The sequence below is a fragment of the Chlorocebus sabaeus genome, chromosome 13 (genome assembly GCF_047675955.1).
Source record: "Chlorocebus sabaeus isolate Y175 chromosome 13, mChlSab1.0.hap1, whole genome shotgun sequence".
In the NCBI taxonomy this organism is placed as follows: domain Eukaryota; kingdom Metazoa; phylum Chordata; class Mammalia; order Primates; family Cercopithecidae; genus Chlorocebus; species Chlorocebus sabaeus.
Window position 1 is genome coordinate 59,672,523 of NC_132916.1, and position 25,287 is coordinate 59,697,809.

The window sequence follows — 25,287 nt, forward strand, 5'->3', positions numbered from 1 at the left end:
TAAATCTTCACTGGTTGGAAGGTGGCCAAATGTGTAACTTGTCCCTGGTCTAATAGTAACAGCAGGTTCAGACATGCAGGGGAATAGGAAGGTGCCAGGTCCTTGGCCGTATCTGTGGATACCCATAACAGCAGAACCAGTTTACAATACTAGAGCAACAGAATGCAGCAAACAATCTTGTTGTGCAAGTTTTCAAAGTTTTGTCTTCATAACCTTTGAAAAGATTGTTGAGGAATTTTGTATAAGTTTTGTAATCCAGTACTAGTCTAAATCCTCTTGTTTCAGTCCACGTCTACCCATTTTTATTTCTGCAGCATATATAGCAGTGACGAGGATGATGAGGACTTTGAGATGTGTGACCATGACTATGATGGGCTGCTTCCCAAGTCTGGAAAGCGTCACTTGGGGAAAACAAGGTGGACCCGGGAAGAGGTAACTAATCATTTTATCAAGATGCAGAAAATAGATAGAGTGTATAATTTATAAAAAACAAAATTTCAGCTAAACTACAGGTGCTCAAGCTCATTAGCAGCCTCTTTGAGATCTTATTCTAGCCCGCATGTGCAGCGTGCCCTACGCCCCCCACTCTATTATATTATCCATTTCCACACTACTTTCAGTTCCTTGAAAGTCCTCTTCTTCTCATTTTAGGCTTCATCTATGTTTCCTTCTGCCTGTTGAGTTCTCATCCTTTTGTCCCGCCTCTTCTTCCTACTTTTACATCACCCATGAAGATATCACCTCTTCTGTGAAGCCATCCCTGGCTTCACCAAACAGGATTGGATGCATCCTCCAGTGATCCCATGCATGGATGCATGTTCTACTTTATTGTTGCTGGGACATATATCCCTCCTCCAGCTAACTGCAAGTCTGTTGAGGGCAGGGCTCAATGTCTATTCATCTTTGTGTTTCCTGAATTCACAAGTACTTGACTCAAAGTAGGATATTAATATTCTCTCAATAAGTGAATGACTTGCTACTCCCAAAAACAAAACAAACAAAAGAATAAAACACAACACTCAGAGAACTCATCTTTTTACAGTGTATTCATTTAATATCCTTGATATATTTCACAGAGCCATCTACATGAAGGTATGTTTTAAAAGCATCTAGTAATGGTTGGAGACATATCTGCTTCCTCTGTTTCTTTTTCAGCTGGCTTATCAAAAGTTTGATTTTGTAGGAATGGAAAAATATTTTAGAAGCAAAATTATTAATATGTGGAGAAAAGTTTCTCTAATGTTCTCAAACATTTTTGCAACTAATTTTAGATGATTCATGTTACAATAAATAGTATTGGCTCTTCTTCAGTTTCACTGTTCTCTGCTTCATTTAAACAAGAGCTCCTTTTAACAGGCAGGTAGGATTCCCAGAGAGGCTCATAGGAAATTAATATTTTACCTATTAAGATTGTCCACTTGGATAATCCTTATGATACGGAAGTTCTGTTGTCAACATTGGTTTCCTAATTCTTGTGTCTGTATTATACCGGGGACCTCCATTGTGTGTGAATGTTACCTTTGCAGAAACATAAGAAGGAATGCATTTATAAAGATACTTATGAACTGGTAGGATTGTGAACAGCATATAAACTAAAAGAACTGATTAGCTGGAAATGTTTAATGTCTTTTATGTTCTAACACATTTGGCGTATGTAAATCTAACTAATTTTCTTATATAGCCTTCAAGTTTAATTTTAAAAATGATCTTTATTTCTTTATAAAAGGTTAAACTAACTGGAAATATTCTATTTCTTGCTCCAGATCCTATTTATTACATAGGTAAATGTGTACTGAATCTGGCACTGGAATGCATTTTTTCCCAACAGAGTAAAGCAGTTATTTATAATAAACACTCAGTATATGCCAGGCATTGTGATAAATGTTTTGCAAAATTGCCTCATGTAATCCCCAGATAACCCTGTTAATATCAGCCTCTTGTTAATAAATTGCCTCATGTAATCCCCAAATAACCCTGTTAATTTCCATTTTATAGATGGCAATACTAAGGCCCAGTAAAGTAAAATGGTATACCTGCTTTACACAATTAATAGTTGAGTCAGGATGCCAACTCTAGTCTGACTCTAAATAAATCTATGCTCCCAAGTCAGAGTATTACATTTATATCTGCTGTATTTGGATACTTCAGAGAGATTTTTTATTCTAGATTCATTCCCTCATTTACTTTAACTTGAACAGAGTTATATAGTAAACGACTGATATCCTAGGATTACCTTTAAATGTCTTAGGATGAAAAACTAAAGAAGCTGGTGGAACAGAATGGAACAGATGACTGGAAAGTTATTGCCAATTATCTCCCGGTAAGTTAGTAATTTTTTCTTATAACGAAAGGAAAGCTTCTCCCAAAGATTTCTATAAAATATTCTAGGAGGGGTTATTAAGATAGTGTATAATTTACTCACATTTAAGAAGTGGGAGAAATGCCCTACCCATAACTTATATTTTATATTATAATGCATATAATTGGGATTTCTAAATTGATTATTAGAATTTAGATTAGTAGAATCGATTATTATAATTTAGATTATCAAGTTTTAAAAACAATTGCTTCTTGTTTTATCTTTTCATTTATAGGAAAATTAGTATTTTGATGGTTTGTTACATGGTAGATAATTAAACTTGATGTTTCCTCCAAGTCAGTTTTTCCTAAATTCCCTATTTTTGTCAATAGCAATACTTTTTGGTATGAGGGTTTAAAATTCTGGAGACCTTTCTTGACTTTATCACATTCCCCCAACCCCTACATCTAAGCAGTTACTAAGGACCCTGGAATTCCTTTATAGTCAGTTCTGTCCTTTTCGTTCTCATGGCTGTGCTGAAGGTTGGGCTCCTGCCCTCTCATTTGGACTACTATATAACTTCCTAACTGGCTTCTCCACTTGTAGTTTTCCATTTTTCTTTCTTTTTTCTTTTCTTTTCTTTTTTTTTTTTTTTTTTTTTTTTTTTTTTTGAGATGGAGTCTAGTCACCCATCTATCCCTCATTACTTACAGACTACAGAACATCCTGTCACCCAGTCACCCAGGCTGGCGTGCAGTGGCGTGATCTCAGCTCACTGCAACCTCTGCCTCCCAGGTTCAAGCGATTCTTGTGCTGCAGCCTCCTGAGTAGATGGGATTACAGGTGCCCGCCACCATGCCTGGCTAATTTTTGTATTTTTAGTAGAGACAAGGTTTCCCATATTGGTCAGGCTGGTCCCAAACTCCTGACCTCAAGTGATCTGCCCACTTCAGCCTCCCAATCCACCTGCTAGGATTGCAGGCGTGAGCCACCGTGCCCAGCCAGTTTTCTACTTTCCCATTCATCCCAAACACCATTGGCAGGTGGAACTTCCTAAAATGCAGCTGTACCTTATCTTTTCAAAACCAACCACAGTGACTTAGAATCTCACAAATTAAGTAAACTGCCTTGACCTGGCTCACAGAGGCCCCCTCTATTGCCCCAACTTACAGCTCCAGTTCTGTTTCCTACTTCCTCTCTGTAAGCAGGTTTGCTTGAATTTATTTCTGCTTTCCCTCCTCTGGGCTTTTGCTCCTGGTCTTCCCACCTCCTAGAATGTTCTCCCTTTACATCACCAATTAAAGTTATGTCCATCCTTCAAAGTCCTTATGAAGAGCTCTTCAAGACTCCTCCCAAGGAAACCATTTGTCCTCCTAAGAAGATGCTTCTCTCCTCACTTCAGTATCATTTGTTTTGGTCTTTTCTTCCAGATGAATCAAATTCAGCCTCTATGATAGTCAGTTATCTACTTGTCTTTTCCTTCTTATAAGATTACAGACTCCTGTAACATAGGACCTATCTTTTATGCATCTTTATTCCTTCTGCAATATAAATACTATGGTTCTGGATTGAAGCACATCTCTTGTTTGAATGGGAAGCAAACTTTAGTCTTTTATGGTGGTTTCCGTGAAAGCCTGACAATGTAGAATTTGTATCAAGCCTTAGGCCATGTAGATACTCTGCAAAAGTATCTGAGGTTAAGGTTAAGTTGGCAGGCACATGTGTAGTATGATGGTCCTTTAGATCATGTGGCAGGAATGTTTCCCTCAGGAGGCAGAGTGTCTAATTTTAGATGCAACTTTGATGTATTACTTGCGTGTTCTGTAGCCCGTAAGTCATGAGGGATAGATGGGCTCTAAACATGCTCTAAAATATTCTTAAATATTTTCACTGCATATGGTCTATGTGTGATTCCTATTACAACAAAAAATTCACGTCCTTATCATATCTTTATGGTGGTGCATACTTTATTTGTCTAGAATCGAACAGATGTGCAATGCCAGCACCGATGGCAGAAAGTACTAAACCCTGAGCTCATCAAGGGTCCTTGGACCAAAGAAGAAGATCAGAGAGTAAGTTCTTTCTTCATTGGTGTGTGAATCATAATTAAGAATATTCCCAAAATGCTGAATATTTTCCTATTTGAGGAAGCAGGTAAAATGGGCAAACAGGAAGTAGAGGACTCTATTCCCATATTTCCAGTGAATGAAAGCAAATTTCGGAAATTTTCTAAAGATCTTGTAACACTGCAGAATGATTATACTGACTCATTACATAACTTTAAAACATAGGTTATTTTTGTGTGTTTATCTGAAGGTGATAGAGCTTGTACAGAAATACGGTCCGAAACGTTGGTCTGTTATTGCCAAGCACTTAAAGGGGAGAATTGGAAAACAATGTAGGGAGAGGTGGCATAACCACTTGAATCCAGAAGTTAAGAAAACCTCCTGGACAGAAGAGGAAGACAGAATTATTTACCAGGCACACAAGAGACTGGGGAACAGATGGGCAGAAATCGCAAAGCTACTGCCTGGACGGTAATAATATGTCAAAAAATATATTGATCGGGAAGAATGAGGGAGTGGGTATTGAACATTCTGCTTTAAATGTATGGTGAGTAAATTATATTTCATCAGTCGTAAGTGTTTTATTAGATAAACCAGCTACATAGCTTTTAGAGATTGAAGACATCTTAGAGTTTATTTGGTTGAGAACTTCCAGGATCCACCTAACAGTAAGCCCTGGGTGAAGACATTTAACTTTCCCCAGCCTCAATTTCCCCATTTCCAAAGTGAATCATACAGGGCCAGTGTTAGGATCAAGTAAAATGAATGTCAAAGGACTTGGTAAACTATAAAACTCTAAATGCATAGAAAGAAACTGAAGACAGTTTGTCTCTCTAGCAGTTCACATAGCTTATTAAGTGACTCAGAGGAACTCAGCTACCATTTGCCTGCTAACCATCATTCATTTCTTTTAATGTTCTTTTTTTTAATTATTATTTTTTAGAGACAGAGGCTTGTTCTGTCACTCATGTGTGACAGGGTGCAGTGGCATGGTCATAGCTCAATACATCCTTGAACTCCTAGGCTCAAGGTATCCTCCCACCTCAGCTTCTTGAGTAGCTAGGACTACAGGTGCACCCCACTACACCGAGCTGATTTTTAAATATTTTTTGTAGAGATGGGGTCTTGCTATGTTGCCCAGGCTGGTCTCAAACTCCTAGCCTCAAGCAATCCTTTCGACTCCCAAAGTGCTGGGATTATAGGCATGGGCCACCATACCTGGCCACCATTATTCATTTCATTATACCACTTTGCTTAATTTTTTACTTCGTTGATTAAAGAAATAGTACTTCCAGGTTTTTAAATAATGGTCAGGGTAATAATGCTTTCTTTTTAAAGAACAAGGCAAGAAAATGACCTCATTATGAGGGATAACTATGGAAGCTCATTTTTGTCCCATTTTTCCCACTTAAATAGTATATAACAGATTTCGTTACTTTGGAAAGCAATACTTTTAATGATAAATCTTGCATTAAAATGATATAGATAGAAAATATTAAAAATAGTTTTATTCTCGAGCTTCATAATCCAGGAGAAAGTTTATGTAGTATTCTCTAGTGATGCTCCAAAGCATTTGCACCCTTGTGGTTCAGTATAAACTTAGAAATTTCAAGAGGTTGGTAAAAGAAAGGCCTTTACTCCCATATGGCCTGAGAGGATACACTGCTGATTCTTCTCAAAATTAACAGGGCTATTGAACTTCCTCTTTCTTTAGCATACATTCCCCCACCCCCATTGAAATAGAAAAAGGGAGGCTTAAACGGTTTCTTTGAATTGAGAAACTGTTTTCCTGAGAATGGAAAGACTTTAGAAAAAATGTGTTGCCGTTTGAAAATATACTGGGGGTTAGGATCTTTCCCTTCGGGATCCCATTTTCCACTCTCATCTCTGTCTGATTCAAAAAACAGTTGGGGTGGCTTTCAAAGCGTAGGAGGTTTTTTGGTCTCAAAAGTTCTTGCTAGTGCTTTGAGAGATAAAGAGTGAGGTATTCTTCATCAGCAGCATCTTATCACCCACCAAACTTCATCATGTCCCTATCGTGGTGTGTAGGCCCTGCTGTGCCACGTTCAAAGGAGTAATTTCTCCAAGGCAGCTGCAACTTTACATGGTGTTAGAGTCTTGTACCGCGACCGGTCAGAATAAACCTGAAGGGTTATTGTATTGAAAGTACTCCTTTACCAAGGAAATGAAATGGTTAAAAGATACTGATATTTCTAGAAAATGACACGCATTCCAGATTGTGTAATTAAGAGAAATCTATGGATTTCTAACTAGGCACTAGAGAAAGCCTGATCTTAGGGGGTGGAGAAGAAGGAAACAATTAAAAAGAGAAAACAACTATTAGGCCCAAGGGAAAGGTCACTGTTAGAAACAGTTTTCTGTCAATTCACTGTAATCTGAATTGAAATTTTTGTTTGTGAAATTTGTGTGATATATTTCTGTGCAGAACTGATAATGCTATCAAGAACCACTGGAATTCTACAATGCGTCGGAAGGTCGAACAGGAAGGTTATCTGCAGGAGTCTTCAAAAGCCAGCCAGCCAGCAGTGGCCACAAGCTTCCAGAAGAACAGTCATTTGATGGGTTTTGCTCAGGCTCCACCTACAGCTCAACTCCCTGCAACTGGCCAGCCCACTGTTAACAACGACTATTCCTATTACCACATTTCTGAAGCACAAAATGTAAGCCATTCCTGAGAATCTAGTTTAATGAGAGAGATGGCTAGTTTAGCTCCAGGTGATGATCATACTTTGCAGTTGTATACTTTTCAGAGAACTTTCCTGAGCATGATCATGGCCAGTCTTCACCTATGCCCTTTGAAGTAGATAGGATGTAGGTATTGTTTGTTACCCCTGGTTTATGTCTCCAGAAACGAGGATGGTAAGTGCTTTGCCCAGGGTGACACAGCTCATAGAGATAGTGCTGACTAGAAATCGAGCTGTCTGATTCTAACTTGCTGCTTCAAATCTAATTGGAAGGCAACCTTTGAATGTAAATTTACTTAAGGTACTATTGAAGAATAGGGGAATGGAGTCGCATTTGTAGATGTAATGTTTTTCTCTTCCAAAGTGAAAAGGAAAGGTAGTATTATGTTTAAAAAGGAGAGAGTTTGACACTGAAATTCAGTGGTTATGGTATGTTCCATTCTGGTAGTGATCAGGCAGACATGTCTTAATTTATTCACTCAGTAAATGTTTACCTTCTTACTCTGAGCCAGGAGCAGAACTTTGTGACATTCATTTTCTGATGTCTCCTTTCAGTCTCCATTGGATCAGTGTGATCCCTTCCTTATTTCTAGTATTTATATTTAGGGAAAGGGATAATCCATAATAGGTGGAAAAATAAGAAGAAAGGGAAAAAAAAAAAATCGAGGAACTTTAATCTTAAGACCAACAATAATAAATGATGAAACGTACCCAAGAATAGAGAGCTCATATGCAAATTATATGCAAAGCATGTTCTTAAATAGTTTTTATTCTCTGTTCGTGGATTTGACTACAAACTTTACAGAAAGGTCTCAGATGAATAAATTGTCATAAGTCCTGTGCTTTTTATTAAAACTCAAAATTATTCCAAGAAAAAAATATATATATATTTTTGCCATCTTGGCTCACTGCAAGCTCTGCCTCCCGGGTTCACGCCATTCTCCTGCCTCAGCCTCCGAATAGCTGGGACTACAGGCGCCCGCCACCACGCCCAGCTAATTTTTTGTATTTTTAGTAGAGACGGGTTTCACCGTGTTAGCCAGGATGGTCTCGATCTCCTGACCTCCTGATCCGCCCACCTCGGCCTCCCAAAGTGCTGGGATTACAGGCCTGAGCCACCGCGCCCGGCAAGAAAAATATTTTTATTTACCAACAGCTGGTACCATCAGTTTTTCCCATAGAAACAATTTTCAAACATTCATTAATGTATTTTAGAATATATTTTTTGTTGTTTTTTCATTGTGTTTTTCTGTAATTAAGGAACACATCCCAAAATTTAAAGTGCTTGTCAGCACTTCCCAAGGATTGATGAGGACTTTACATTTTTTTCACTATGTTCCTTTAGCTGTTTAGCCATTTCAAAGGCCTGGCTAAATTTCACATTAAAAGGTTTTTTAAAATTGTTTAGTGTATTTTATCAGTAAAGTGTTTTTTTCTCTCAGTCCCAGAACAAAACCTCAGCATATGTAGCCTGAATGATGTGGCCTTTGTATTGTCTTTTCCATCTAGGTCTCCAGTCATGTTCCATACCCTGTAGCGTTACATGTAAATATAGTCAATGTCCCTCAGCCAGCTGCCGCCGCCATTCAGGTAAGATCATTGATCATTCACTGTTCAAAGCACCACTTTTAAGAAATCCTTATTTCTTTCATCTAAACACGTATTTTCACCTGAGCAACTGAAGTAAAAAGGAAAAGGAACATGGAGAGGAGAGCAGAGTCTTGGCCAGCAATCTATTAATCTTGTCTTCTAGAATGAGTTTGCTCTAGAGTTTTCTGATTCTTTGATGTTGCAAGATGAAATAACTCATCAGTCAGCATCTACTCTTGTCTGAGATTTCACATCACTCCCTTAAGTCTGAAATAACATTGACAAAGACTTCTGTAGGAGCCAATTTGGTTGGTGGTGTTTTCGCAGTGAGGCTCTTTGGGCTGTGTGGTACCTCATGACCATATTGGCTACACCTATTGTATTTGCAGCTTCCAGTCAGACCTTTGTCTTTATTTCCCTTACCTTGTAATTTCAGAGACACTATAATGATGAAGACCCTGAGAAGGAAAAGCGAATAAAGGAATTAGAATTGCTCCTAATGTCAACTGAGAATGAGCTAAAAGGACAGCAGGCGCTACCAGTAAGACTGTCGTCATGTGCTTGAATGAGGGGATAGCAGCTTTGCCTCAGTTTACCTAAGCACTCTTCTCTTCTAAATATTACACTTACCAAGGCTCTATATATCCTTTCAGAATGTCTCAACACAAGAAGTTGCTTGTAGTAAAATGTAGTTTGTATCAGAATATATGCTGATTAAATTGGAAGCAGTCTTTTTGTAATTGCAATAAAAATGCAATATCCACTTATGATTGTTATCATCAATTTTTTTTTTTCTTCAGAAGGACTATAATCAGTTTAAAGACTAGCAAAGATAAAATGAATGAAAATCTGCATTTTCTACAGAGCTATGTCTATGGTACCATTTTGGTTTTTTTCTATTATTTTGTTAACCTATATTTTCATATTTTATAATTTCAGATATGATTTGATGCATGTTCAGTATATACATGTAAAAGGTTATATATAAAACCTCTTCATAAATAACATTAGCTGCTCTCTTTTATTTGCACGTGTGAAAGTGATGTGGGCCATTACTGAATTCTGACATCTTCTTTAGCAACTGGGCAGCCAACTGGGATGGCTCCTTGTGCTTTGTAACATATATAGTTAACCAACAAAGACAATAAAAGAGAAGTGATGCCCAGTAGGTGTTCCTAGGGGTAAATTTATTTTTGTTAAATAATAAGATGATTATGTGCACATGCTAGTTCGACCACTTTTTAACTTTAGTTAATGTTTTGCAATTTCTCCTGTTGTGTGGTCATACTGTAAGGAGACTTCTGTTAATTTGCTCTTCTGCTTTCCTAACCACGTTGATTTGGCAGTGCTTCACTGCATCAATGCAATCTGTAGCATTAGAAAGGGATAGAAGCAACAAGAATATGTGTAGATCAAAGCAACTCTGCCTCCTGAGTCCTCTAGCTTTTTTGTGGTTAGAATGCAAATAGGACAGTTCTTCAGTTCTTCACTCACAGCAAGCATTTGTGGACCTTGGCAAATTAAAGTGGAATTTTAAGACAATACGAGAATTATACTTCGAAATATAGACCTATGATTTGACATTTTTACAAAATGATAGCAAGGTAATCATATGGTAGGTAACACCTCTAGCACTATTTAAAACGGGGTCTTGCATTGATAAAAGGAAACATCTTGACAACTGTTTCATAGGCGTAAGTTTGGGATGATGCAACTACTCTTATCTTTCCTCCAACAGCATCTGATACCTTGTGCAACTTCATTGCTAAGTTCCTTCTCCCTTTCTTCTCTCCTCTCTTTATTTCTACACCCTTCCCCCTTCCTTAGACACAGAACCACACATGCAGCTACCCCGGGTGGCACAGCACCACCATTGCCGACCATACCAGACCTCATGGAGACACTGCACCTGTTTCCTGTTTGGGAGAACACCACTCCACTCCATCTCTGCCAGCGGATCCTGGCTCCCTACCTGAAGAAAGCGCCTCGCCAGCAAGGTGCATGATCGTCCACCAGGGCACCATTCTGGATAATGTTAAGAACCTCTTAGAATTTGCAGAAACACTCCAATTTATAGATTCTGTAAGTAGAATTGTGAAGGGAAGTTAACGATTCTGGAAGATCAATTAGAAAACCCATTTCTGAAATCATTGCCATTTTCTATAGCCAAGATGTTATTAGCATATATTAATGTAAAGGTAGAAGTATGATTTTCATCTTCATTCGTATGTTTTTTCAAAGATCTGATTTCATAGCCTACCGAGACAAAAGTATTTATAAATACTTACAAAACAGGACTTTTGAAGGAAGAGTTTTTTTCACATTTTCACACTTTTCCTTCAAAAGTCATATTTTTAAAAATAGTCAAATTAATGACTTACAAAGCAGAGCTTGGATTATGGGAATGGAATGGTGTTTGAGTTACTTTTAACTTTTTTTTTTTCTTTGCTTCATGGTGCTTCTCTAGAATTTTATCTTGCTTTTGAATGGCACATTAAGGGTTTGCTTACTCAGAGCTGAAAGCCATCTTTTAGTGTATTTGAAGTGATAATCAGCTCCTTGGTCATACCTGGCTCTTTCCACAAAATGCTGATTATTGATTACTGGTCCTATTGCTTCACTGAGATGAATCATCTTTAGTGAAACAAATTTGTATTCAGCACCTCCTCAGCAAACACTTGGTTCCTTTCCCAGTTGGTTAAAAAGCATTTATTGGCCGGGCGCAGTGGCTCAAGCCTGTAATCCCAGCACTTTGGGAGGCCGAGACGGGCGGATCACGAGGTCAGGAGATCGAGACCAGCTTGGCTAACATGGTGAAACCCCGTCTCTATTAAAAAAAAATACAAAAAAAAAAAAACTAGCCCGGCGAGGTGGCGGGCGCCTGTAGTCCCAGCTACTCGGGAGGCTGAAGCAGGAGAATGGCGTAAACCCGGGAGGCGGAGCTTGCAGTGAGCTGAGATCCGGCCACTGCACTCCAGCCTGGGCCACAGAGCCAGACTCCCTCTCAAAAAAAAAAAAAAAAAAAAAAAAAAATTTATTGCACTCATTGGATAGGAGATGACCATTGCCATAATATGCCGTCTAGAAAAGGTCTTCATTTTGCTTTCCATTGCATGCAGATGTAGAGTGTCGGGAGGTCCCTACAGCATGTCAGAGGGCCAGCCTCGAGGCAGCCCGCTAGACCCCGCTCTACTGCAGTATAACAGAGCAACTGCTCATCTTGAAGCTGTTGCTCAAGAAGCCAAACCAATGGGCCCAGTGTTTGCTTTGCGTTGAGCATCTCTCTCTCAGTGCTGTGTTTCAGGTGATGATGGCACACACTGTCTCAAAGTTCTGTGCCTCCCACATTGTTTCAGGATTCTTCATCATGGTGTGATCTCAGCAGTTTTGAATTCTTTGAAGAAGCAGATTTTTCACCTAGCCAACATCACACAGGCAAAGCCCTACATCTTCAGCAAAGAGAGGGCAATGGGACTAGACCTGCAGGAGAACCTAGCCCAAGGGTGAACAAACGTATGTTGAGTGAGAGTTCACTTGACCCACCCAAGGTCTTACCTCCTGCAAGGCACAGCACAATTCCGCTGGTCATCCTTCGAAAAAAACGGGGCCAGGCCAGCCCCTTAGCCACTGGAGACTCTAGCTCCTTCATATTTGCTGACGTCAGCAGTTCAACTCCCAAGCGTTCCCCTGTCAAAAGCCTACCCTTCTCTCCCTCGCAGGTAGAACACAACTTCTGCACAGCTGTTACTCATTTTCAACAGACACCTGAGCCTTAATAATCTAGAAACTAATACTTCGGAACAAATGACTAATTACTGCTGCCTTCGCTGATTTCATTCCGTAGTTGAATCTAGCTGTTGCTAAGTTATACTGCCTTCCAAAGTTTAGGCTGTCTGCAGGCTAACTGTTGATTTTGGCATCATTCTCTCTCTTTTACTTTTTGGGTGGTTTTGAAAGATAGTTGCATGAAACGTACTTTTATTTCCTTCAACACTAGAGTTTAACATTTCTGTCCCTTTCTTTTTCTCCCATCTGATCCCTCTCTTTAAAATTGTTAACATCGTTTCTGCCTCATTGTTCATTTATTTTTATGCGATTCACTGACCCAGGGGAGGAGGGAACCAAATTGTGTTTATATAACATTTGGGGTGCAACTAGAAAATTTAAAGGTTCCAATTCATCTTTAAGTGGAAGAGTTTGGGAAGAAGAGGAGAAACAAATGCTTAAGGAAAAGAACATATTTTTAATTTCAGTTTCTCAACATTGGCTCTTTTGAGTTGTGCCACGCTATTTTACTAGTGCAGTTTTTGCCAACGAATATTTTTATTTCGTACAGCTTTTTCTAAGGCATGAAAATTACAATGCTTATCAGAGATTTGTGTTCCTAAATTAAATAATTACAATTAGTAGATAATTTGGTACTTTAAAACATTTTTCCAGTTGTATCTGTTGAATTTGTTTTAAGAACAGATTTAGGTATGATATAGGTATATACATTTGGGAAACACTGAATCAAACAAAAAGTTAAAAGTAGGTTTCTTAGCTGGGCATAGTGGCATGGGCCTGTAGTCCTAGCTACTGGGGAAGCTAAGGTGAGAGGATCGCTTGATCCCAGGAGTTCAAGTTCAGTCTGGGGAATGTAGCAAGACCCCATTTCTTTAAAAACTTTTTTTTTTAACTGCAGGCCTTCTCAGAGTTATTAATATGCCGTTGTGCCTTGTGAATTTCCAGGAGAAGATTACAATATGTTGTGTTTCCCAAATTTATTTTACCTTGGAATTCTTTACGGAACACCTAGTTTTTTCCCAGAACTTTAGTGTTCTGAGAGACACAGTTTATTATTCAAGAATTTTCCACATAATGTAAACCTTTTGTAATACTAATTTTGGTTCATATATTATTAAAGAGAAAAAACAAAGTATGAAAGGAAACTATTAATTATTAACTATTATTTTCCCCAAAATCACTAAAGCCTTTTAAATGTTAAGAACACATCTCATTATCTTTAATGATAAGTGTCATTTATTGAGAATATTTTCTCACAGTTTTGCAAGTTTTTCAGCATTGACCCTAAATTTTATTTCTTGGAAACCACACCCAAATCTTGGGTGCTCAGTCGAAATAAAACAATAGCCTAGTCAACATGACATGCTTGTTAGCATCTTTATTATTTAATATAGTGGGTCAGTAAAACATTCTTGTTATCTAGGTATGATTTTTAAATTGTGATTTTTAAATTTAAAGAATTGCCATCTAATCTAAGTAATTTTTTTCTTTTTCTCCATGTTTAGTTCTTAAACACTTCCAGTAACCATGAAAACTCAGACTCGGAAATGCCTTCTTTAACTTCCACCCCTCTCATTGGTCACAAATTGACTGTTACAACACCATTTCATAGAGACCAGACTGTGAAAACTCAAAAGGAAAATACTGTGTAAGTCTTTGGTTCAGGAAATAAAATTATTTATCTTATTTACTTATATTTAGTTAATGGAATATAGTCCCCAGATGTCTGATCCACTTGTATGTGCATAATTTTACTGACCACTTATAGATAATCATGTCTGTTCTCACATTGAATATATCTGTCCTGGGCATATTTCAACTACCTACTGGTAGATGGGAAGATAAACTAAATTACCTTTGTAACTTACTCCAAAATTTCCTACCTATGCACAAGTAGTTTTCATAAAACTTATCCATTCAGTTTGTTTGTTCCCTCCATAAGGCTTTCTTATGAAAGCCAGATTTTCAACCTCCTTTCCTCTCTAATTATAAGTTTCAGAATAAGAATGAGTATGATTTCTTACCTAGTTTGTATTTTTATTTAATTTTATTTGTTTATTATTTATTTATTTTTAGTTTGTATTTTTTAATCTTATTTTTTCTTTTTGAATTTATGTGTAGATAGGACCTCTTCTGACATCCCCAGGAATATTATATGATTAGAAGCCAAGGGATGAGTAAGCAGTCATTTTTATTCAATAAAGCCTTAATCAATTCAGAAAAATGGTAGAGAAAGTGTGAATTATCAGAAACCTTGAAAAGAAATGCACTCTTATTTCGAAGTACAAAATGTAAATTTTGAAAGGTTAACATGTTTTGTAGTATGGGCTCTGTTTTCATGAATAGGGAAAACTGATTTGTAAATGACATCAGGTCTTCTTGATGCTCATAGTCTTATACAGATCATAGGCACTGTATGTGTCTTCAGAGCCATTAAGGAAAGATGGAAAATCATTTAATGCTTTTATTCTTCGAGGTATAATATTTTGAAATATTTGAAAATATGTGATATGCATATTCTCTTTTTCTTAATGAATAATATGATTAATCAGCATACCCAATTCTAAATCCATAACAGAGTTTGTTGTATTCAGTGGAAAAATATGAAATGTAACAGGTAAAGCCATGTAGGGACATGTATTGTTTTATATTGAACCACTGTTTCTTTTCTTTTTAAAGTTTTAGAACCCCAGCTATCAAAAGGTCAATCTTAGAAAGCTCTCCAAGAACTCCTACACCATTCAAACACGCGCTTGCAGCTCAAGAAATTAAATATGGTCCCCTGAAGATGCTAGTAAGTTCTAGAAAAGTTCTTGGGTTTAGTTGGTTTGTTAGTCCCGTCAGAAGTTCTCTCTGATGCAAAAATACCCACTCTTCCCTTTAGCCTCAGACACCCTCTCATCTAGTAGAAGACCTGCAGGATGTGATCAAACAGGAATCTGATGAATCTGGAATTGTTGCTGAGTTTCAAGAAAATGGACCACCCTTACTGAAGAAAATCAAACAAGAGGTAAACACGAAATCCTTTGGAAGCAACAAGCTGAGAATCCTGCCCACTTTGTTCCTTGTGTGCAGCTTGATGTGTCTGCCATTGGCACTGTGCAACACTACCACTTTTCATGCAAGATTTTCATACAAGGTGCAGTGAAAAGGTACTGCCAGACTGTAGGCATCATTGGCCTTTCCTTTGGGAAGCCAAGCCATCTCTATCTACTTCATGTTTGGACAGAAAACATGCTAGAGAGGATCAAGAAAAGGGAGGGAAACAGCTTTTTAATGTACTTTTAAACATTACTGATTATAGAAAGTTGATATTTCGTTTTTAGATGTGAAGAATTGGAATTTAAATTAAAATAATAGTGTCTTTAATTCATTGTATTAAAAAAAGGGAATCTAACCTGCAAGGATCAAAGTTTTAGCTTGTTGGCCACAGTTGTTTTCCAGCAGGTTAGATACAGTGCTGCTTGAATTTATTTTCATGTAAAGATAAGTATTTGATATTTTTTCATAGTTACAAATCTGATTTGCTTATTCAGTAATGCAGTTTTACCAGAAGTGTGATTAAAAACCAGTCTTTTGTCACCAAAAGACCCTTTATGTCACCAAAATAAAATCCTCGACAGATACAATGCTACTAGGTATACCGTTAAAATATATTTATAATAGAATAAACACCTAGAATCAGAACGTTGGTTGAAAACATAGGAGCTTTATGAGCAGTAAATTTGGAGCTAGTCACATTTTAAATTTGCCAATAGTGGTTCTTTGTTGAATCCAGAAGATAGAGCAAAATGTTACACTAATAGTGTAAGTTAGCAACATAGTTTTATGTAAGTATTTGAGGGACTGGCCAGAAATATACTCCTGACTGTACATGTTTCATAGGAAGTTCTAGAAACAACAAAGCACTTTCTATATGCTTTCAGGTGGAATCTCCAACTGATAAATCAGGAAACTTCTTCTGCTCACACCACTGGGAAGGGGACAGTCTAAATACTCAACTGTTCACGCAGACCTCGCCTGTGGCAGATGCACCGGTAAGTATGTGTGCACCGGCCCCTAAGTTGTTATATGACGCTGGCGCATCACACAGTCCTGTGTGTGGCATGTGGGGCTGCTGCGGTTTCAGCACTGCCTCTTTAAGGCATCTTATTTCTAAATATTCTCCGTGCATGGTTTTTAAAAAATGATTATCAATGTAGAGTATAAAGTTGAGTTTTTTCATGTATTAGAAACATTGCAGACTTTTTCATTATTTGTTCTCTTATGATATGAGTGCCTTTGCCATTAAAAAAAATCAACTACATGGACATAAAAACTATGTTAATTTTTATATTTTCCTTTATTTGTCTTCTAAATAATATTGTCTTCTTGTTAAGTTGTCTGTTGTTTGGTTTGTGTAGCATCTCTTATGGTATCAACCAGTATCTATAGCAGATGCCCAGTATTGTACCCAATTCCTTTGGGTTACTACCACCAGTTTTAAAGTTTATAATTTGTGAGTGGTTGTCCTTATGTCTTAAGGAAAATCAGAGCTAATAACAACTGCTGAGATTTATTTAGTAGGTACTAAGTGGTAAGTACTATTCTACGGGCTTTCAATGAATTAATTCAATTAATTCTCACAAGTATCCTGTAAGGTTGGTATTATTTTTATTAATTTTTATTTTTTTGAGACGGAGTTTCGCTCTTGTTACCCAGGCTGGAGTGCAATGGCACGATCTCGGCTCACCACAACCTCTGCCTCCCGGGTTCAAGCGATTCTCCTGCCTCGGTCTCCCGAGTAGCTGGGATTACAGGCATGCGCCACCACACCCGGCTAATTTTGAATTTTTAGTAGAGACGGGGTTTCACCATGTTGGTCAGGCTGGTCTCGAACTCCTGACCTCAGGTGATCCACCCGCCTCAGCCTCCCATAGTGCTAGGATTATGGGCCTGAGCCACCGCGCCTGGCCAGGTGGGTATTACTATCATTTCTATTATGTCAACCGGAAAACAGAGGCATAAAGAGGCTTAGTCATTCGCTCAAGATTATATATCTAATAAGGGATGGTGCTGGGTTGGAACTCAGGTCTTGTTCTAAATTCTCTACTTTTCACCATTTTTTCCCAATAATTTATAGCTCTAAAGTATTGATAGTTCTGTACCAGTATATGAAATAACGTGTTCTCTCCCCAGAACTTAGTTAATCTTCTGTTTTGAAAGGCATGTATTTATTAATTCATTCAGCAGATGTTTTTTGAGTGTCTAACGCATGCCTAGAATTCTGGGATCCCGAAGGAGCTTTGTGTTGTGGTGATGTTTGCCACAATGGGGTTAAGTTTCAGACATAGTTGAGTTCTCCTTTTAGCTCGTAGTGAGGAGAATTTCTGGCAGATAACTGCATTTTTTTATGCTAATGTGTATCGTCTCATAGTAATCTACTCTCCACAGTGTTAGAGAAATGTTGGCTCTCATATTATCCAACCTCATTTAAATTTCAAATTATTCTCTTCCCTTTAGAATATTCTTACAAGCTCCATTTTAATGGCACCAGCATCAGAAGATGAAGACAATGTTCTCAAAGCATTTACAGTACCTAAAAACAGGTCCCTGGCGAGCCCCTTGCAGGTAATTACTATTCCAACATTGGTATTTTAAAATTCATTTGCTGAAAAACTGTCATCTTTGATGGTGGTGGTGGTGGTGGTGGTGGTGGTGGTAGTGGTAGTGCTGGTGGTCTGTTTTTTGTTTTCAACATTTTAACATAGATGAGTAATGCTTTTATACTATTTCTTGATGTCTAGAAAAATCCAATAATTCCTTTTTGCTACTCATATGAGACATGCTAGAAATTTTTGAGTGCAGATTTCCCAAAGCATGATGAAATGAAACATTTCTTATTGTGACTGAGACTAAGATCATGTATTACACGTGTGTCACTATCTTCTTCTGCCCTCAAATGTTTTATAAAAATATATCGATATAGTTTACTTTATGTTCCAAATTTTTTATTTTTTATGCTGTATCCCTAGGCAACCAAAGCTCAGAGACTGTTCCAATTTTAAATGAAGTCTGAAATTAGTCAGACAGAAAATAATTGCAATGTATTTGACTGTCAGAATAAGAAAGTCAACTGTCAATGTTGTGAGGCCAATCTGAAGTTGACCATCTGCTGTGAGGTTTTAATATCAAAAGAGATTTCCCTTGTAACCCTAAAGTGGGTGTGTGTTGATGAAATATAACAAATTCCAAATTAATCCTGAGCCAAATGTAAATAAGAATGCAAATTTTGCTTCCCTGAATTATTTAAAGCAGTTTCTAACATTAAATAGCCCAATACCCAGCCACCTGCAGAGCCCTCTCTCCTCCATCCCCCTGTGCCATGCAGAGGGAAACTTCATAACCCTAGAGAAATTGAAGAGCCTGGATTCAGAAACTGAAAGTCATATTTCTTGCTGTAAGTTAAATGGCACGATCATAGGATAGCAACCTTTGAGAGTCTGCCCATTCCCTTAAAGGGGTTTCCCATTCTTGTGATAGCTTCTCATTCCAAATTGTGAGAATCTTAAAACTTGCCCTGTTTAAGTATTTGCGATGCTTAGTTTTTTGGGTTTTGTTGTTGTTGTTTTGTTTTTTGAGACAGGGTCTTACCCCGTGGCCCAGGCTGGAGTGTAGTGGGGTGATCTCGGCTCACTGCAATCTCTACCTCCCAGATTCAAGTGATTCTCGTACCTCAGCCTCCCAAGTAGCTGGAATTACAGGTGTGAGCCACCGGCACCCAGCTATTTTTTTTGTATTTTTGGGTAAAGACGGAGTTTTGCCATGTTGGCCAGGCAGGTCTCGAATTCCTGGTTTCAAGTGATCTGCCCACCTCAGCCTCCTACAGTGCTGGGATTACAGGTGTGAGCCACCACACCTGGCCGATGCTTAGTATTATTTTGAAATAAGGGTTGCAAGCACATTTTGTTTAATTAAATCAGATTGATTCCTTCCTGGCCTTTCTCTGACAGCAATTGTTTTGGTAAAATGGCTGTGGACTGGAGTGTGAGACAGGGAGTCAGTATTTATGGGGAATCTGGACAAGTTCCTATGTCGGTGAGTCTAGAGTCAGCCCCGTGTGGAGAAGACTCAGAATATCACAAAGAGGCCGGGTGCAGTGGCTCATGCCTGTAATCCCAGCACTTTGGGAGGCCAAGGCAGGTGGATAACTTGAGGTCAGGAGTTCGAGACCAGCCTGGCCAACACGGTGCAACCCCATCTCTACTAATCCCAGCTACTCAGGAGGCCGAGGCAGGAGGATCGCTTGAACCCGTGAGGCAGAGGCTGCAGTGAGCCGAGATCGTGCCACTGCACTCCAGCCTGGGTGACAGAATGAGACTCCATCTCAAAAAAAATATCACAAAGAATTGGGAGATGAGGGAGAAAATGAACTCCACCCAGACATAAGAGGAACCCAGAAAGGGAATTACAAAGATTCCAAGGCAAAGGGCAGCCATTTCAAACTTTTCCTGAGAGCTGTTCTTAGGTCCAGAAGGAAAGCTTTTGCTTTTTCTTTTTTTTTCCTTCCCGTCTAAGTTACTTGGCCCTTGATTTCTAGAGAACAGAGTTCAACTACTGCTATTAGTGCTACTAATGTTTTAATTCAGTTAGATTAAGTTTTATGTATATTTTCTAACCTAGCCTGGGGCCAAGTTGTATTTGTAGTAGTATAGGAAAAGTCTGTTCTAAATTTCAAAAAGTAAACACATAAATATACTTGGGGACAGTTACCATTACATAAGTTGAAAACCCATAGTTCAGTATTGAACTTTATCAGTATATTTGTATTTTATTTAATGGAAATATTCGTTATCTCTGAAACTCAAAATTAAGTCGTAGCTCTATTTTATTAATCTGTATTCTCCTGTCTATCAGTGAGTCATACTGGCACTTTATGGATTCTAACATCTGTACACTGAGATTGTTGTGTATGGTGAAGGTAATATTTGTCAATTCTACCAAACTGAATAATTGAGACTTGAAAGTTAATTTTAGAGTCAATACTCCTGTCTAAACTGTATAGTTCACTGGTTTACACTGACCATATATGTTTTAATAATCTGCTATAAAGCCAGGCTGAGTAGCTCACACCTGTAATCACAACACTTTGGGAAGCCGAGACTGGAGGATAGATAGCTTGAGACCAGGAGTTTGAGACCAGCCTGCGCAACATAGCTAGACTCAGTTTCCATTAAAAAATAATTAGCTGGGTGTAGTGCACACCTGTAATCCTAGCTACTTGGGAGGCTAGGGCAGGAGGATCCCTTAAGCCCAGGAGTTTGAGGTTACGGTGAGCTGTGATTATACCCCTGCACTCTAACCTGGGAGACAAGAGCAAGACCTTGTCTCTAAAAAAATTTTTTTAAGGCCGGCCGCGGTGGCTCATGCCTGTAATGCCAGCACTTTGAAGAGGCTGAGGCGGGTGGATCACAAGGTCAGGAGTTCAAGACCAGCCTGGCCAACATGGTGAAACCCTGTCTTTACTAAAAATACAAAAAACTAGCCAGGCATGGTGGTGCACACCTATAATTCCAGCTACTCAGGAGGCTGCAGCAGGAGAATTGCTTGAACCCGGGAGGTGAAAGTTGCAGTAAGCCCAGATCACACCATTTCTCTTCAGCCTAGGCAATAGAGTGAGACTCCATCTCAAAAAAAAAAAAAAATTAATCTGCTATAATAGATACTAATTTATTTTAAGAAATACTTACTGAATGTTGCTCTGCATACTTGCCAGTTGGGAGAAGAAAATAAATCTTCACTAAGTGAATGAATGCTATACACCAAGTATCTCCTTCATTTTATGTCATGGAGTTCTAGCTTCTGATACCACAGAAATATGTGATTTCTAAAATGTTTCAGACTATTGTGATAAGTATTGGAAAATGCATCAAGTGACTCTAAATATTTAAACATATATGGCCTATATTTCATATAATCCTGACTCAGTAATATTTCTGTGGATGTTTTTATGCAATTTGTTAATTTTATTTATTTAAAACACAGTGCTATTTCATACAGTTCTATTGATAATCCAATTTGACCTAATTAGGCATGTTTCTCACACATGGTATTATTGAACATATTGCACATTTATTAAATGATATTTATTTTACTTAAGAGTACTTTATATAATCTCTAATTTTTGTAATTTGTAATTACAATAAATCAAATATTAAGTGGGATTTTAGGCAAACCATCTAGACATTTTTGTCATAATGCTTTTATTAAAACAGCAAAATAGGAGTTTCAAAATATTTTAAAATTTGAATACTTCTAAAATGTAAAATATTTGCAACTGGTGTAATGCAGTTGATCGTCTGTCCCTCTAAATTGTCTAAATAACTTAGGTGCAAGAACAGTTTATTGAAGAACACAGGAACTGCGCAATTTTGTGTTTTATCATTTCAGTTTTAATCACCCCAGCTTGATTATGGCAATAACATTTTAGAAAAGCAATTATTACTGTTTTTGAGGCCCATATACTGGGCCATTACGGTTTTGCTTCTAACATACATATAAATGCACATGCTTACTTGTAAATATGTATAAATTACATTTGCTGTTTTAAAATTAGAAATGCCAAGAAGCTATGTGTTTGACATTTTATTATAAATTTTATACACATATAGAAGTATGGAAAATATACTATGTTCTAGAGTTAACACTTGTTATCATTTTGCCATATTTACCTCATCTCTTTTTTTTTTCTTGAGATAGAATCTCACTCTGTCTCCCAGGCTGGGGTGCAGTGATGTGATCTCAGCTCACTGCAACCTCTACCTCCTGGGTTCAAGTGATTCTCTTGCCTCAGTTCCCTGAGTAGCTGGGACTACAGATGTCCGCCACCATGCCCAGCTAATTTTTGTATTTTTAGTAGAGATGGGGTTTCACCATGTTGGCTAGGCTGGTCTCGAACTGTTAACCTCAAGTGATCCACCTGCCTCGGCCTCCCAAAGTGCTGGGATAATAGGTGCGAGCCACTGCGCCAGGCCTACTTCATCTCTTTTTTTATGAAGTTTTAATTTTGTTTTTAAATTTTAAATTTTTTTTTTTTTTGGAAACAGTGTCTTGTTCTGTCACCCAGGCTGGAGTGCAATGGCACGATCTCAGCTCACTGCAACCTCCACCTCTCAGGTTCAAGCGATTCTTCTGCCTCAGCCTCCCAAGTAGCTGTGACTAAAAGCACGTGTCACCACACCCAGCTAATTTTTGGTATTTTTAGTAGAGACAGGGTTTCACTGTGTTAGCCAGGATGGTCTCGATCTCCTGACCTCATGATCTGCCCGCCTTGGCCTCCCAAAGTGCTGGGATTACAGATGTGAGGCACTGCACCAGGCCGGTTTTTTTTGTTTTTGTTTTTGTTTTTGGAGACAAGGCCTTGCTCTATCACCCAGGCTGGAGTGCAGTGGCAAGATCGTGGCTTGCTGCAGTCTACCTCCTGGACTCAAGCAATCCTCCTACCTCAGCCTCCTGAGTAGCTAGGAATATAGGCACATGCCACCATGTCCGGCTAGTTTTTTGTTTTGTTTTGTTTTGTTTTGTTTTGTTTTGTTTGTAGAGATGGGGTCTCCCTGTGTTGCCCAGCCTGGCCTCAAACTCCTGGGCTCAAGCAATACTTCTGCCTTGACCTCCCAAAGTGCTGGGATTACAGGCAGGAGCCACGCTGTCCAGCCTGAAGTATTTTAAAGTAAATTCCAACTAATATAACATTTTATTCTCATGTACTTCCAGATGTGTCTCTAAACATAGACATTTTTATATATAACCTAATACCATCATTACATATTTAACAATAATTCTTTAATCTTCTCATTCTCTGGTATATTTAAATTTCCCATTAATCCAAAAAAGAATCAAAATTGAAACAATTTCACACATTGCATTTGGTTAAGCCTCTTAAATCTCTTTTACTCTCTAGTCCAGTGCTGTCTAATAGAACTTCTACAGTGATGTGAAGGAAATTTCTAATATGCTGCTATCCACTATGATAGCCAGTGGCTTTTGAGCACTTGAAATATGGCAAGTGCTGCTGAGGAACAGAATTTTCAATTTGAATGAAGTTGCTTTAATTTAATAGCCACATTTCCTTACTCTCTTACTGGAATCAGCCATTTCCCCATGGTGCTCTGAATCCTCTTAGTGAGAAATGGTGCATAGACACCAAAATCAGGGTGCTAAGTCTGCCCATTGTTATGTGGGTTGTCATTGAGATACAAATAATCTTTTTTTTTGAGACAGAGTCTCACTCTGTCACCCAGGCTGCAGTGCAGTGGTACAATCTCAGCTTACTGCAACCACCACCTCCTGGGTCCAAGCGATTCTTCTGCCCCAATCTCCCAAGTAGCTAGGATTACAGGCGCCCGCCACCACACTCGGCTAATTTTTATATTTTTAGTAGAGACATGGTTTCACCATGTTGGCCAGGCCAGGCTCAAACTCCCAACCTCAGGTGATCTGCCTGTCTCACACTCCCAAAGTACTGGGATTACAAGTGTGAGCCACCACACCCAGCCAAGATTCAGTGAATTTTAATAATCCGGAACTCTCCACGTATCCCCTAATCTATAATCTACAGTGCTTAAATAGAGGCTTTTATAAGCCATTATGTACAATCATGTTATGTTTGTTTTTTTTAATTACTTAGTCTTTTTCCAAAAGGAATTTGTAACAGCTGCATAATCTTATAATTGTTGTGTTTCTTTTATTTTTTTCACAGTTGTTTTAATTTTAAATTGTAAAAGCAAACAGGATATTCTTATAATAAAAATGTTCTGAGATGTTTTTTATATTTGTGTCTTTCATGTGGCCCAGAATATATGAGATTTTCATGTCGTATCATTGTCAGTATTCAGCCTTTTCTCCACATTGTGTGGGGTGGAGGATAGAGTATAGAAGCTTATAAAATGGTCACAAATGAGTAAGTGGTGAAAACAGTCAGCCTAGAAAGTGTGCATTTGTGGCAGGAAAGGCACTGTGGAATGCTGCTGGATTCCGCCATTCAGTAGTTACCCGAGAGAGACCGAGGCAGACGCACAGCTCCCTCAGCAAGGAGAAAAGAGTTGCCTGCTTTCCTCAGCATGCTTTCCATTTCCTTTATGTTTTGAAATAAGCACATTATGCTAATCAACTTTTCTTAAGGTAGACATTTTTATTGGTAGATCAAAAACTCTACTTTTAAGTTATAAGCCTTCTGAACTTCTGTATTTTTCTCTCTTAAATTATAATTTCCTTTTATTCCTCTTTAAAACCCAAGTGTAAAAGATGTGTTCATAGGCTTTCTACTCACTCACTTTCCTCTTTTTCGTAACCACAGAATGACAGCCTTAAATTTTAATTTCCTGACTTGGCTTGCCCGTGGCCTGACTTTTTTAAAACAAGAAATTTAAGTTAAAGAAATTTCTCCAGCCATTATTATTTAAACACATTTGCACAGCATCAAAGAATTTTAAAATATTGCTAGCAGTTGATACTCTCCTTAGCTTTCGGTTCAGTGTGTTTTAGATTGCTCCTATCTTTATGTTATTTGTTTATGAACTTTTATATTTTTCAAAAAATAAGGCAAATCCTTTTTGCATTGATAAGCAGTATAATAAACAAGCATATGGGGGCAACAGAACCTGGGTTCCAGGCTAGACTCTACCATTTTCAAATGGCATGACTTTAATTCATCCAGTGAACAAAATTAAGCAAACTATAAGTTCGGGACCATGGAATATCCTTCACTCATCACACAGGTTACTGTGAAGATCAAATGGATATAATATTGCTTTCAAGATGGCGGCACACTTGCCACTGTACACCGGTGGTATATTAGGCAGAG

At 38.2% G+C, this 25,287-nt stretch overlaps 1 protein-coding gene across 3 annotated transcripts in view; it reads left to right on the forward strand.

Moving 5' to 3' along the window:
• MYB (MYB proto-oncogene, transcription factor) overlaps positions 1–25,287 on the forward strand; it is a 37,850-nt gene that overhangs the window by 4,267 nt on the left and 8,296 nt on the right. The window contains exons 2-15 of one of the 3 annotated variants that reach the window (XM_008006958.3): positions 315–432; positions 2,249–2,320; positions 4,279–4,371; positions 4,616–4,836; positions 6,812–7,046; positions 8,580–8,660; positions 9,097–9,201; positions 10,488–10,742; positions 12,017–12,379; positions 13,952–14,094; positions 15,126–15,240; positions 15,331–15,456; positions 16,373–16,483; positions 17,949–18,056. In XM_008006958.3, coding sequence (XP_008005149.2) covers positions 315–432; positions 2,249–2,320; positions 4,279–4,371; positions 4,616–4,836; positions 6,812–7,046; positions 8,580–8,660; positions 9,097–9,201; positions 10,488–10,742; positions 12,017–12,379; positions 13,952–14,094; positions 15,126–15,240; positions 15,331–15,456; positions 16,373–16,483; positions 17,949–18,056 — 2,146 coding nt within the window. Of the gene's footprint in view, positions 1–314; positions 433–2,248; positions 2,321–4,278; positions 4,372–4,615; positions 4,837–6,811; positions 7,047–8,579; positions 8,661–9,096; positions 9,202–10,487; positions 10,743–12,016; positions 12,380–13,951; positions 14,095–15,125; positions 15,241–15,330; positions 15,457–16,372; positions 16,484–17,147; positions 17,430–17,948; positions 18,057–25,287 lie in introns of all 3 variants that reach the window. The other 2 variants (XM_073022488.1, XM_008006959.3) reach the window with 2 other exon arrangements.